At 35.7% G+C, this 12,372-nt stretch overlaps 1 protein-coding gene across 1 annotated transcript in view; it reads left to right on the top strand.

Annotated features, from left to right (window-relative positions):
* Positions 1-12,372, top strand: part of LOC133525076 (neuropeptides capa receptor-like) — a 267,296-nt gene that overhangs the window by 98,475 nt on the left and 156,449 nt on the right. The window contains exon 4 of the mRNA XM_061861307.1: positions 1,125-1,266. Coding sequence (XP_061717291.1) covers positions 1,125-1,266 — 142 coding nt within the window. The remainder of the gene's footprint in view (positions 1-1,124; positions 1,267-12,372) is intronic.

Here is a 12,372-nt window from a genome sequence, read left to right as displayed (position 1 = left end):
ACAGTAAAAACCTAATGAGTATCTGTTCCATATGTCACTAACGGTCATTTCTCAGTGCTGAGAATATTATCAGTTTATCACTTTTATGGATAATTCCACATTTATACTTACAATTCAATATCGGCTGTTAAATACATGTTTCGGAAGTGTTTATTACTTACTTACTTTTTACCCCCGAGTATGGAGACATTGGAGACGGTATTTGCATTTTGGGTCCGAGGTTTGTTAGCTGCGAGATATGCTAAATCTGCCAGTGAGACTTATAATTTATACTTGGGCTGCTTGACATGTACACACCTCCATTATGGAGAAGTTCTTCTTTCACTCGGAAAGTTGGTCTTATTTAACTTAGAAGTATAAATTGATTACGAAAGCACCTTTCAAGAAAATCGATGTCAATTACGCTATTAGTCTCCACACTGGCCTAAGGCGGGTTGTCCAACGTGTTAAAAAGTTATAAATGAGCGCCGATAGCTCACTAAACGTTGTGTAAATTTACACTAATTTTACGGTTAAAATAGTGTAAATTTATGTGTCGGAGAGCCCATGTCTCCATTTTTCTAAAAGTGTTGTGCTCCGGAGGCCAACTCAGCCTTACATTTTGATATTAAAGTTATATCTAAATTACGTCTTTTGTTATTTTTCACCCGTGCGTCTCGCTCGTGCCAAAACACGTAAGTACGAGCTAAATGCACGCGCGAATGACATAATTTAGATATCATTTTGATGTCAAATGTACGTTTAAATTAGCCCTTCGGTTCACCTTGCCCGCGCGTTCGGGTAACCAATATATGAGTCAAACTTTAAAATTAGTTCAATGCTAGTTTGATTCACATTGGATCGTGTTTATTTAAATATTGCCCAGAAAAAGAAGAAACAAACAAATTAATAAAACATGATGATGTGCATGTTGCGGAATGTTTCCAAAAAGCTAAAAAATATCGGGAACTTCATGATAACTTCACAGAAAATAGAGGAAATATTATTTCTGGAAATTGAGAATTTCGATCCTCAACATCCCCCAATACACAAAAATTTTCTTCATCAAACTTTTATAACCACTCTTTTACTTTTCGTGCTGTTCGGCATTGAATGGGTTTAATATCATAACATTTCTTCCGCAGATTCTGGCAACATCTCGATGGAGTCCGCATTCTGCGCTCTAATGGCTCCTTCTCCGCTCCTCGAGCTGAGCAGCATCTTCTTCTTCTTCGTGCCGGGTGTGCTCATTCTCTGCCTTTATGTCAGGATGGGCTTGCATATCAGGTAAGATTCGGTTCAAGCTAACCGTGTACAGACTTTGCAATGAAGAAGTGAGGTGCCACAGGTTCTATACAAATAGAATTTTATAGCACTACCATATTTTGTCTGCAAAGTTGGTGCAAGACAGGCGAGGCGATTAATGTCTTGCAGGTGTAGTCTTATTTCTTGCAGTTTTAGTCTTGGCAGTGCATTCGCTTATGAAACATGCCGTACGTTACGATTTTTGCCGTTCTGAAACCGCTGGAAAATAATCTAGCTAGAAAATAATAATTTAATTTCTTTGTATACACTAACCCTTAGGTTATTACGAGTAAGATACATTCTACTGACACACCTATTTTTTATCGCAGTGCGTTCTAAGCCTTGGGAAGGATCATACGGCGACTTTTTTGTAGTGATTCAGTAGCGATGCAGCCGCGATACAGTATCGGTACAGTTGCGATAGTTGCGATGCTGTCGCTGGTGATATGTCATATACCCTCGTACCACACGTAAACACGACTCTGCATCGCTACACAATTACAATATGTATATGTTACAATACTAGTATTGTGCTTCTGAAACACTGCAAAAAGTCGCCGTGTGCACAGTGCCATGACCTTTCTGAAAATTTGATAGTTTTTTTAAGCGCTTCCGGTATAATGACACATCGGATAAATGTGCTTTACGATAAAATATGATTGACCGCGATAAAAAATCTTGATAAAATGAATGACTCAGTGGAACTTTTCTATTGCGGTAAATAGGGTCAAAATTATTTTCGTTGTCTTGTAATTTCTGAACACTTTGTCACGTTTGTATTTGTGTCTCGTATTAAATAAATAAAAAAAGTGGCTGTGACATAATCGGACAGACAGACGGACATGACGAATCTATAAGGGTTCCGTTTTTTGCCACTTGGCTACGGAACCCTAAACAGTCGAGTGCTATTGCATATCTTTCATGTCTTGAGGCTTGTAAAGTTGTATACGCATATGGGGGTATGTTTTTATTATAATATACGATCTTCACCAAATGCATGATGTACTCATATCAAACAACAAAACGTCTGCAAAAGATGATACACAAATACGAGTATGGCGCCATCCGCGCGCCACTGCGCTGAATCTTATTCTTTGAACGTCGTTGCGTGCGATCGTCATGAGAGGGGTAGCGCGGGGGCAGAGCGCTCCACTCATAATTTACATAAGAAAAAATCAAAATTAAATTTGATCTCATACAAAGAGCTACACTACGTCACATTTTTTGGGGACATAAAACAAGACAGCGAAAATAATTTAGACCCAATAATGTGGTAACGACAGAAACATTATTTACGAAGGAAGTTGGCAGTAATATCACTAGTGTATAGTTGTTGCAATGCTGCTGAGCGCATTTCAAATGTATCCTTAACGTTGATCTGAGAAATGTGATATCTGAACTGAATTGTGCAATGTGCATTTCTCAGTCAATTGTTAAGATTATAGAAAATGGGCCCTTCTCCATACACACGTAGTCCCCATTTATTTCCTGGATACTGCCATTATGGAAAAAATTATTACACAATTTGGTGTAAGTATATTAACTATAGCTATGCTTCTTTGTTTGACTTTTTTCAATTTTTTATTATTGTATGTAGTAGTTACGAGTGATAAAACGAATTCCATACAAAATTTAAAAAAGCTTTTCACTCTTATAAATTGAGAAAACGATATAAACAAACACAGCGGATAGCTGGGGTTAATATACATTAATTTATGTGATAGTATTTTCTATAATGTTAATGTCAGGAGAGTAAAAAGGGAGCTACGTTTGTATGGTGAAGCAGTCTACCTTTTTCTTTTTAATAATGCCAGTTTATCTTAGAAACAGTCTAAATAGAGAGTTTCCTACCATTCTGTATATGAAATACCGCAACAGAGTGTACATGCAAATAATTCATATATGGGGACGTAAAATCAAGGAAATAAATCTTACTAACTGAACATTCTCTTCAGCCTTTGTAAAGCAGACAAAATATACTTCCTACGATGGTTTTGAACTTCATTTCAAAGTAATATGGTTCAATTTTGCATAATTTTACACCCTTATACCCGTTAAAGGGTTAGAATAGAAATAGGACCTAATGCGCTTTGAGGCTCGAAGCGTAACAAGCATACCCTTGCTAGAGACACTGTTTATTCGAGTTACTAATGAGATCTTCAGAGAAATAAGTAAGAATAGAATTGAATATGAAACATAAAGTCAGAAACAAGAGCTAGGGTCGTCAAAGAACGTTGTTTTCCTTTAACAGTGAACAAATCTGAGTCCGTAAGGTCGATTATGCTTTAACAATTTGAGTAGGTTTTCATCTTATGATAAATCATTAAATCATTTATTCATTTGCAAGAATGTAGTACACATAACAAGTTCTTAAAATATAAAATTGTCCAAAACGTTCTGCTTAACAAAGCATGCAAAGAAGGATCGCTTAAACTAAACTTAACTAAATGACAAATATTTTTATGTAAGGAGATAATATTATTAGTTATTACACCCATATCTATTATCAGAATTCCAGAAAGAGGAAACATAAATTAAGTATTGTAATCTAAAGTAATATTGCACAAGTTAATTAAGTATTAGAATGTCAAATATTGAATCACACATACAAGTAGAAATATTCAATAATTAATTTGCACAATTAAAATATTCATTAAGGCTGTTGAAACAATTTAGTTGAAGCCATTTTGTTACTTACCAGACCTTGAGTCTGTGCGCCGCTGCACTAATTAGTTTGAGCCGCTCTGATTAGTCCCCGCGAAATGTAACTCAGGAGTTGTTTAAGGCAGCGCGCTTGCTCTTATTGGTATGCGTCATATGCGTGAGATGCCTGATGACACGAATCAAGGATGTGTCAAAATAAGATCAAAACCATATCAAATTATTAAATCAGAATCGGCCTGCGTATGCTAAAATGGTTTGCGCATCATTTATTTGCGAAAGAGTTGCCAATTTTTAACATACTGCCTTCGTCTGCTTTGTATTGTAGGGCATCTAAACAGGGACCTTCTTAATGTCGAAACTTAAAATTCCAAACTCAAAAAAATTCGTCAGTTTCAGATTTATTTTTTCATGCTCAACTGCCTAAGAATTTGATCACTTAAAACGCTTTAGATATGGTGTTGTGCGGATCCTTTTTTATCCAAAATATTCAAAGGATATATTACACTTTTGTTAGCTTATTTTGCCGTACGGATTTTCAATAACTCGGGGCAGATTGAGGTTGAATTTCGTTATTTTCACCTCCAGACAACGGCGTAAAAGCAAGTTTTGCCTGTTTCATAAATTTGTGAAAAATTGGCGGTCATGATTGTTCAAAACGAACCATAACTTCAGAGTACCTATAGTTTGTGTGATAGCCACGATTGATTTGTTATGATGAGTGAACAGTTGATGATTAATTATGGATTTTCCTATGACGTCTGATACATGCCACGAGTAACTAAATAACAATTTCTATTTTTAATTAGAGTAATAATTTTTCATTTATGGTGTTATCGCCAATGTTTCATACCATAAGGAAAATAAAACTGTATAAATTGAGGTATAAATTGAGGTTCCCAAAAGAAGGATTTCAGTTAGCTTTGGTGCGTCCTCGAATCCGCTGATATTATAGCAGGCCCTCCTGCTTGGTATTATACTTACAATGGGTGGTCGTCATTCGAAAGCTCTGAAACGCGAGGGTTTCGTTAAATTTTTTGAAAATGCCAATTCTTGCAAATTTGTTTGCAAAGAGCATGAAAAAATAATGAACACCAAAACAGAAGGAACATTCAGTGCCTCTATGTTAGCCGTTGGTAACTCCGAAGAGAATCAATCTCAAGAGAGAAAACTATGCTTTGACCACAGCCGCGTAGTCCTTTCAAAAGAAGAAGAATCTTGCAATTACATCAACGCAAGCTACATCGATGGTTTCAACCAACCGAGGGCATATATTGCCGGGGAATCACCGAATTCAAAGACAAGCTCAAACTTCTGGCGGATGATCTGGGATCATCAAACTGAACTGATCATCATGCTTAATAAACCTGAAGAAAATGGAGGCTACTTTTATTGGAGTCAAGAAAAAGGATCATCGCTCCAGTTTGGGAAGCTGACGGTCCAGACATTGAAAGTTTTAACTCATTCTAGTTTTCAAATCACGATACTGTTCGTAATTCATGAAGACGGCGGCATGCTGATCGTCAATCATTTTATGTATCGGGGCTGGCCGAAGCACGAGATTTCGCCCTCAGAAAGTGACTTCTTTGATCTTATAACAATGGTGCAAATGTACAATCGATTAATTGTGACTCCAGAGTCTCTTAAAGGCTATACGAGTCCAATGGTAATCCATTGCAGCGATGGACTCGGTCGAGCAATGGTGTTCTGTGCCATCGATATCTCTATCTCAAGATTTTTGCAAACTGGTCGCGTTAAGTTATTTTCTACTGTGTCAAAACTCCGAAGGCAAAGGTTTGATTGCTTCAATGATGCTACCCACTATTGTTTTTGTTACGTGGCATTGTATTACTATTTTACTTATATTTCATATAAGTAAGAATAGTAATTCATTACCTTTGTTTAATAATGGATCTCATGTGAATCATTCTGATTCATGTTTATAGCATTTAAAATTAGCATAAAATGTCATCAAGTTATAAGTATTAGACGTAATGTTTTACACTTGAAATTTTTTTATTAAACGTACGATAAAATAATTTATTTGTGAAACTCTCTGTTATTATTTCTTCAAATATATCTATTATCTATCAACTAAATTGGTGGGGCTTTAGAAGAAATAACTTAAAGTCTCGGTTCAAGAAATAACTTTACTATAGGAATAGCATGTGAATACCCTGATTAAAGAACCGAATTAAAACGAATTAACAATAATGGAAATAGAAGTGGAAAACTCATTCTGTTTAACTCTGTTTCCATTGTTGTTAATTCGTTTCTTTAATCAGGGTAACAAGTGCAGTAAAAACATTGAGAACAATAAATATGCTAGCATACACAGTATTAGGAAACATATTATTTTCAAGATTAGTACACCTAACGACCCAGGTGTTTGAGTTATTAATACATTCAAAGGGTGTCAATTCGAGTAGATTCTCTTTCATCTAAATATCTTTGGCTCCATTCCATTTCTCCTAAGACATACACATGAATAGCTTGATAGCAGAAAATGTAATCGTCTATATGGTTCAGGCAACTAAACTTTTGCTGTCTTAGTTTCTGAAGAGTGCTGGCCACTGAAAACGTACCTGTGCACTTGAACTGGGTAACACAAATATCGAGGATACAGTATACTGCCGAGCAGCTGTGACCATCACTGCAGTGGACGAGAACAGCTCCAGGCTTCGTGTTAACCGGTTGATTCCTTCTAGAAATGGAATACGTGTCGTTCAAACTGCAGACAAAGGACAGGAATACGAGCGGATCGTCTTCATTGATATTACGCCCGGCAGTGTACTGATAGTGCCGAATCTTACTCTCAACAGGAACTTTTTTCACGTAGAAATATAAAAATTATAATCCAAAAGACTCATCAACTTTTAAAAAATTTTTTAACGTGGAAAATTGGCCGTAAATTCGAAACTTCATCTGTCAGATGCAAAAACATATAAAACGCGCACTTTTAACTGCACTTGCGTCAGATGTTTCCATACCTGTGACGATTGAGTTTTCCCAGAGCCAGAGCACAGATAAGATTCATTCTAATTATTTTTATTTCCGGCCAACAGTGTGACAATAAATGATTTCGAGAGAATATAGATCCGAGAATGATTCAGGTCATTTAAAATGAAAAAGACTTTACCAACTCGATTTTGGACTTTGCCCTGTTTTCAACTCAAAACTATGAGTGCTCTGAGATTAGCTTTTCCTGTGTTCATTGGATCCCTTTATGTCACTTGATACTCAAAAATTCAGTGAATGAGCACTTACACTTGAAAGTAACATCCTCGTCAATTTCGTAAATTATAGACTCATATGGATCCGTCTGGATTCGTTGATTATTCAAAGCATAGAAACTGATCTCAAAATTGATGGAAGTTTCTTTGTTGTGTCAATTTTTAGCCAATCCTTTAAGGAAAAACATTTCATATGTTTATTAGCAACTTCCTTTGGTGGTTTGCTGATAACATTGTTCACTAGGTAATAAATTCAACGCATACTATTGCTAATGATTATATGGAGACCAAACAATAATTCTTCTATCATCATCATCACAAAAAACCACTCAGTTTGTAAGTTAAATTAGCACCTGTTTAATAACAATTCTCACTCAAACAAAAGCATACGTTAACATATAAAATATTAATACGCTAACGGGTTTCACTTTTTGTCAATGTAACACAACAACCTTTATAATATAACCACTACAAAAACACGTTCACTTCACAGCAGGTCTGTATATAAATAACTAGCAAACAAAGTGCGTCGACCAAAAACGTTCTACGAATATGAACAGCTTAGAAGGTTATGGACGATAAGAGTTCGTTCGTTTCTTGTGATGGTTACGTAACGTGTTTGTGACCATGGAAGCTAGCACAGTTAATTGATTGTGACTCATTTTTGCTTGAGGTACGACAACATGTTCTTCATTAATGCATTAGTAATCTATTGTGAAGAAAGATATTTTAGGAATAAAAGATTGTCTTATGACTCGTGAGTCTAATTGCTTGACCTCGCAGAATAGCAGAAACAATTGGCTTAGAAATGATACACTGATTAATGCTGACTTTCTTTATTGTCAATGTATTACATGTTTGGCTTACAATCTAATGATAACAAATGTAGGTCCGTTTTGGTCAAGTGAGAGCGAAATTCGATGAACATTGCACTATTTGATCTAATGGTAGCCAAAAAGTAAAGCAAGACATTATTTATAAAAATGTAATGATTTTGAGTTTGGATGCTGAAATTCCGTTGCTGTCTCACTTTTAACACTACCAGTTGCACTGATATAGATCCGATGTGTATTAAATGGTACAGACACATGTCTACGACAATAAATGCCGCAGTTTTTCCAATGCCGTTTTCACAGTGCACGAGAATTGGACCGGGAAGAGGCTGATTACTCTGTATCGCTTCTGTCAAATAAAGCTGGTTCTGCCTGTTGACGGCTAGCAGAAACTTTAGGAACGATCTTGGGTCTGCAAGACCGTTTTCTGGCCAGTCCAAGTATTTGAAATGATGTATTATCTTTGATTCTCCAGTCTGTTTGAGAAGAACAGTCAACTTTGCGTGGATGTACTGGGGTTCCACCCTAATCCAGTCTTCTTTGATTATGAATTCCTTCAATATGACATGATCTTGGTTGGAGGGAAAGTACTGAAGGTTTGCTGGTTCTGATGTCTTTGAAGTGTCGTTCAGCATCACAATCACCGGAGAGTTTTCCTGCCAGCAGAGACTCCAAAAATTGTCGAAAGTGGTGGCCATTGGTTCTTCCGTCGCGATGAATTTGCAACTGAAGTCGTATCCCCTTACATAATTAGCGTTGATGTAGTCCGAATCATGGTGAGATTTTAGAACCACCCGAGAAATGTCCCAACATGGATAGTCCGAGCAGCGATTTTTCTTTTTGTTTTTAGGCAGATGAAAGTTGTCACAGGTGCCACCGATCGGTGTGTTGATGATTTCCAAGTGCTCTCGAAGAAGTATTTCCCCGTATTTCGGGTCTGTTGCTCTTCGCTTATAATCGCTAGCACTATAAGCTACTGAAAGTTTGCCAGCCATCGTCGCAAAAATCCAAAAGTACGATATGAAAACACAGCAGATCTGAACACAACAAATGTTTCTGTTACACTGACTCTGTTTTAAACCAGCCAAAGTATTTGTAATTAGATTATAAACTTCCAAGTTATTGCGTTCTACGCTTTGCGGTTAATGGTATTAATATATTTTCCTGTTGATAATGTTTTTAGTCAGCTACCCTGCTGAACTATAGCGTTTATTGTATGTAAATAATTATTATAATCACTATCAAGGTCAATACTTCTATTACTAAAACCGAACAGCGCTAACTATTATTGTCTATATGCGTCACCTAACTTTCAAGTGGCAAACAATCAACACGATACTCTATCTGGTATGTTAACAGCAGCGCATTATTTATAATCACCATGCACTTGTGTTAATACTCTTTTTGAACGATTGATTCAAAATTTCAATAAGCTAATGCGCATCAAATTATTTCGTACTAGTTGTAAAGAAAATTCCAAAAACGAAAGCTTATTTCCAAGAATATCATGTGAAAAGACCAAATTTAGACAAATTTCATTGATAGCATACAATTTTTTGGTAAACTAGCAACTCTCCACCCCCTAGCAATAAAACTTCACATCTTATCAAAGCAATAGAAAGTTCGTCCAAAAAAAGGGAACATAAGAAAAATCCGATTTCGTTTATCAACAGATTTATTGTATCCTGAACGGATTGTAACCTGGCCAGGTTGTTCGAGTTATCAACATCTTGTTCAAACTCGCTGACGTCTTTTTTCCACAGATTAGAATGTCGTTTTTTATCTTTAATCCCAGCCGATATTTGATGCACTGCAGGTGTAGTGTTGATGCCATGAGTCTATGATTATACAAGTTCAATCAATATCTTATTCTCAGAGAGAGATTAGAAAAGATGATTATTCTTGCTTGCTTACTTAGCTAAAACCGCCGTTGACCATTTGCCCACAGTAATTATCTTATTGAACACCTGCATGCAATAAATTTGACGATGATGTCATGCCGAGCGTCCGAGCTCGTTAGGAATGCGCTCGCATTCTTTTTGAACCAACGGGAGTCACGTACGCACTTCATCATTACCGAAATCTCGAGACTATAGCTTTGCAATTGATTTTCATTAGTGTGGCACTATTTTGTATGTCAATCTTACTTATCTTCTGACTTGGTACCTATATCAAAAATTTCTTAGCGTTATGTAATAAATATTATATCCACTCTTACTGTTCGCAAATGTTTACATTTAAACAAACTTTTTTACGATGATTAATCAATCACGCTAGCAGTTCGCGACTTTTGCTATTCGCGTCTAGGTTACCGTTACTTTATCAATGAACCGCAGTGTCCTTGACCAAGAAAGTGAGAGTTTGTTTATACAACTGAGAATTTTGTCGAAATAAGAATAATTACATACTTCAGCTAATATTTTATACACTTTTAAATGTTTGAATATAAAATGAGCTTAGGCCTTTTTGGAAACTAATAATCGAGTTTATGAAGTGAAGACATGAATCTAGTAATGGCATGAGTCGTTTATTAATTAACGATGGAATCATTCCAAACGTCGCAACTAATCAACGCTCTATCCGGGTCAGATCACTTGATCTCACAATTGCTTTAACTGCGAACACCCCGACACTTCATTGCAATTGAAATCTCGCCTTTGCAATTGATGTTATTAATTAGTGTAACACTAATTCGTACAGCGCTCAAATCTTCAAAGGATATGTACAGACTTTGATTGGAATTTATTGGACTGGTACATGCTTCAGATATGAAACGAATTAGTTAATACAAATGTTCTGTTGAATTTAAGTATATATTATTTGGACCAATTGATAAATAGAAGCAAAATGGGAATCTCAGATTTGAAGAAATAAAAAATACTTTTCCAACTACTCTACATTTTTATTTTTATTTAAAAAACTAGAGAGGCAAAACCAAAATGTATCCTTCATTTAGTCCATAACATCACAAACATTTTCATACCTTTATAATTAAATTAATTTAAGAGATTACTTTAGAAATCAAAAGTTATATAATTTAGGAACTTATGTCATATGGCTCAAATACTTAATCTTACATGGCAATTTGGTAGAGAATTTCGATCAGATGGGAAGCATCAGTCTTCTTATCCTTAGGCACTTACATCATTTACAATACTGATAAATACTTATTGTTTCTACTGGACAATTTCGCCGTTAGCTACCAACACTATTTGTCTTCAAAATCGTTGTTTAAAATGCTGAGAAGTTCCACACGACAGCTAGAAACTTTTCAGTCTGTTGTGTCTTGAAATCTCCGATGGATCAGATTTTGATTTCCTAGCTCTAGTTTTGATTTTCGTAGCAGCTGGTCCTGAAAAAGAAGGTTCAACTAAGCTAAACTTATTTTGACTGGACACATCTACAGAAGTTGCATCTTCAAAAGACTGATTAATTTCTACCGTTGGATTGATAACATACATTCGTACACAGATAGAAATTTTCTTCAAAAATTACCGTTGAAATACTGCAATCGTGGGACACAGTGGCTCCTCTATACTTATTGCGAAAAAATTGATACATTTTGTGGTAAACTATTGTAAGTTTTACGGGAGACTCCGGTAATTTTTGTTGAAAAAACCTTAGAAATTATTTAACTTACCGACAAATGATAAGGCTGAGCCATTTTGTCCCGGGATTACAGTATTTCAACGGTAATTTTTAAGGAAAATTTCTATCCGTGTAAAAAACAGTGACCGTAATTACATTTCATTAGTATTCCGCTGTATGATGTTAACTGCACAATGGAATCATACTCTTATAAACTAAGCAACCCATCAACAACGCGACAAAATTGTTATTTCAAAAAAATAAAACTTACATTTCTATTTCCAAGAATTTGATGAGTACCGAACACTATTTCTAAGAGTTCCCAACTCGTTTCTCGCCGAAGATAATTCTGACTTCACTTGATTAACGTCACTCTGAGCCTTGTCAAGTTTTCTTTCTAAAGATCTGATCTTGTCTTCCAACCTTGCCACTGCCGCCTGCGACGATTGAGCTGAAAACATTTTCTTCCACAAAAAATGAACAGTACGTCGTCTCTAACTGCGACCAGGGCCAAGACTGGAATATTCGTAAAAATGGTTCTTCTTTTACAGTAGGGTTGGGCGATATCCATCGATGTTTCGACTATCGATATTTGTTTAAGTGAACATTGATATTTTTGATCGACGTTTTTTGAAGTTGAAACATCGATTGTCGATGGAAAATAGTAAACCATCGACATTGTAAAATTAAAAGTGAATCAAATTTTTTTATCATCTGTTAAATATTTATCAATATAATTTTTACATGTCAAAAATAGCTCTGAATTTAAATTA

The sequence above is a fragment of the Cydia pomonella genome, chromosome 14 (genome assembly GCF_033807575.1).
Source record: "Cydia pomonella isolate Wapato2018A chromosome 14, ilCydPomo1, whole genome shotgun sequence".
NCBI lineage: Eukaryota > Metazoa > Arthropoda > Insecta > Lepidoptera > Tortricidae > Cydia > Cydia pomonella.
This window is presented reverse-complemented; position numbering and strand designations above follow the sequence as displayed.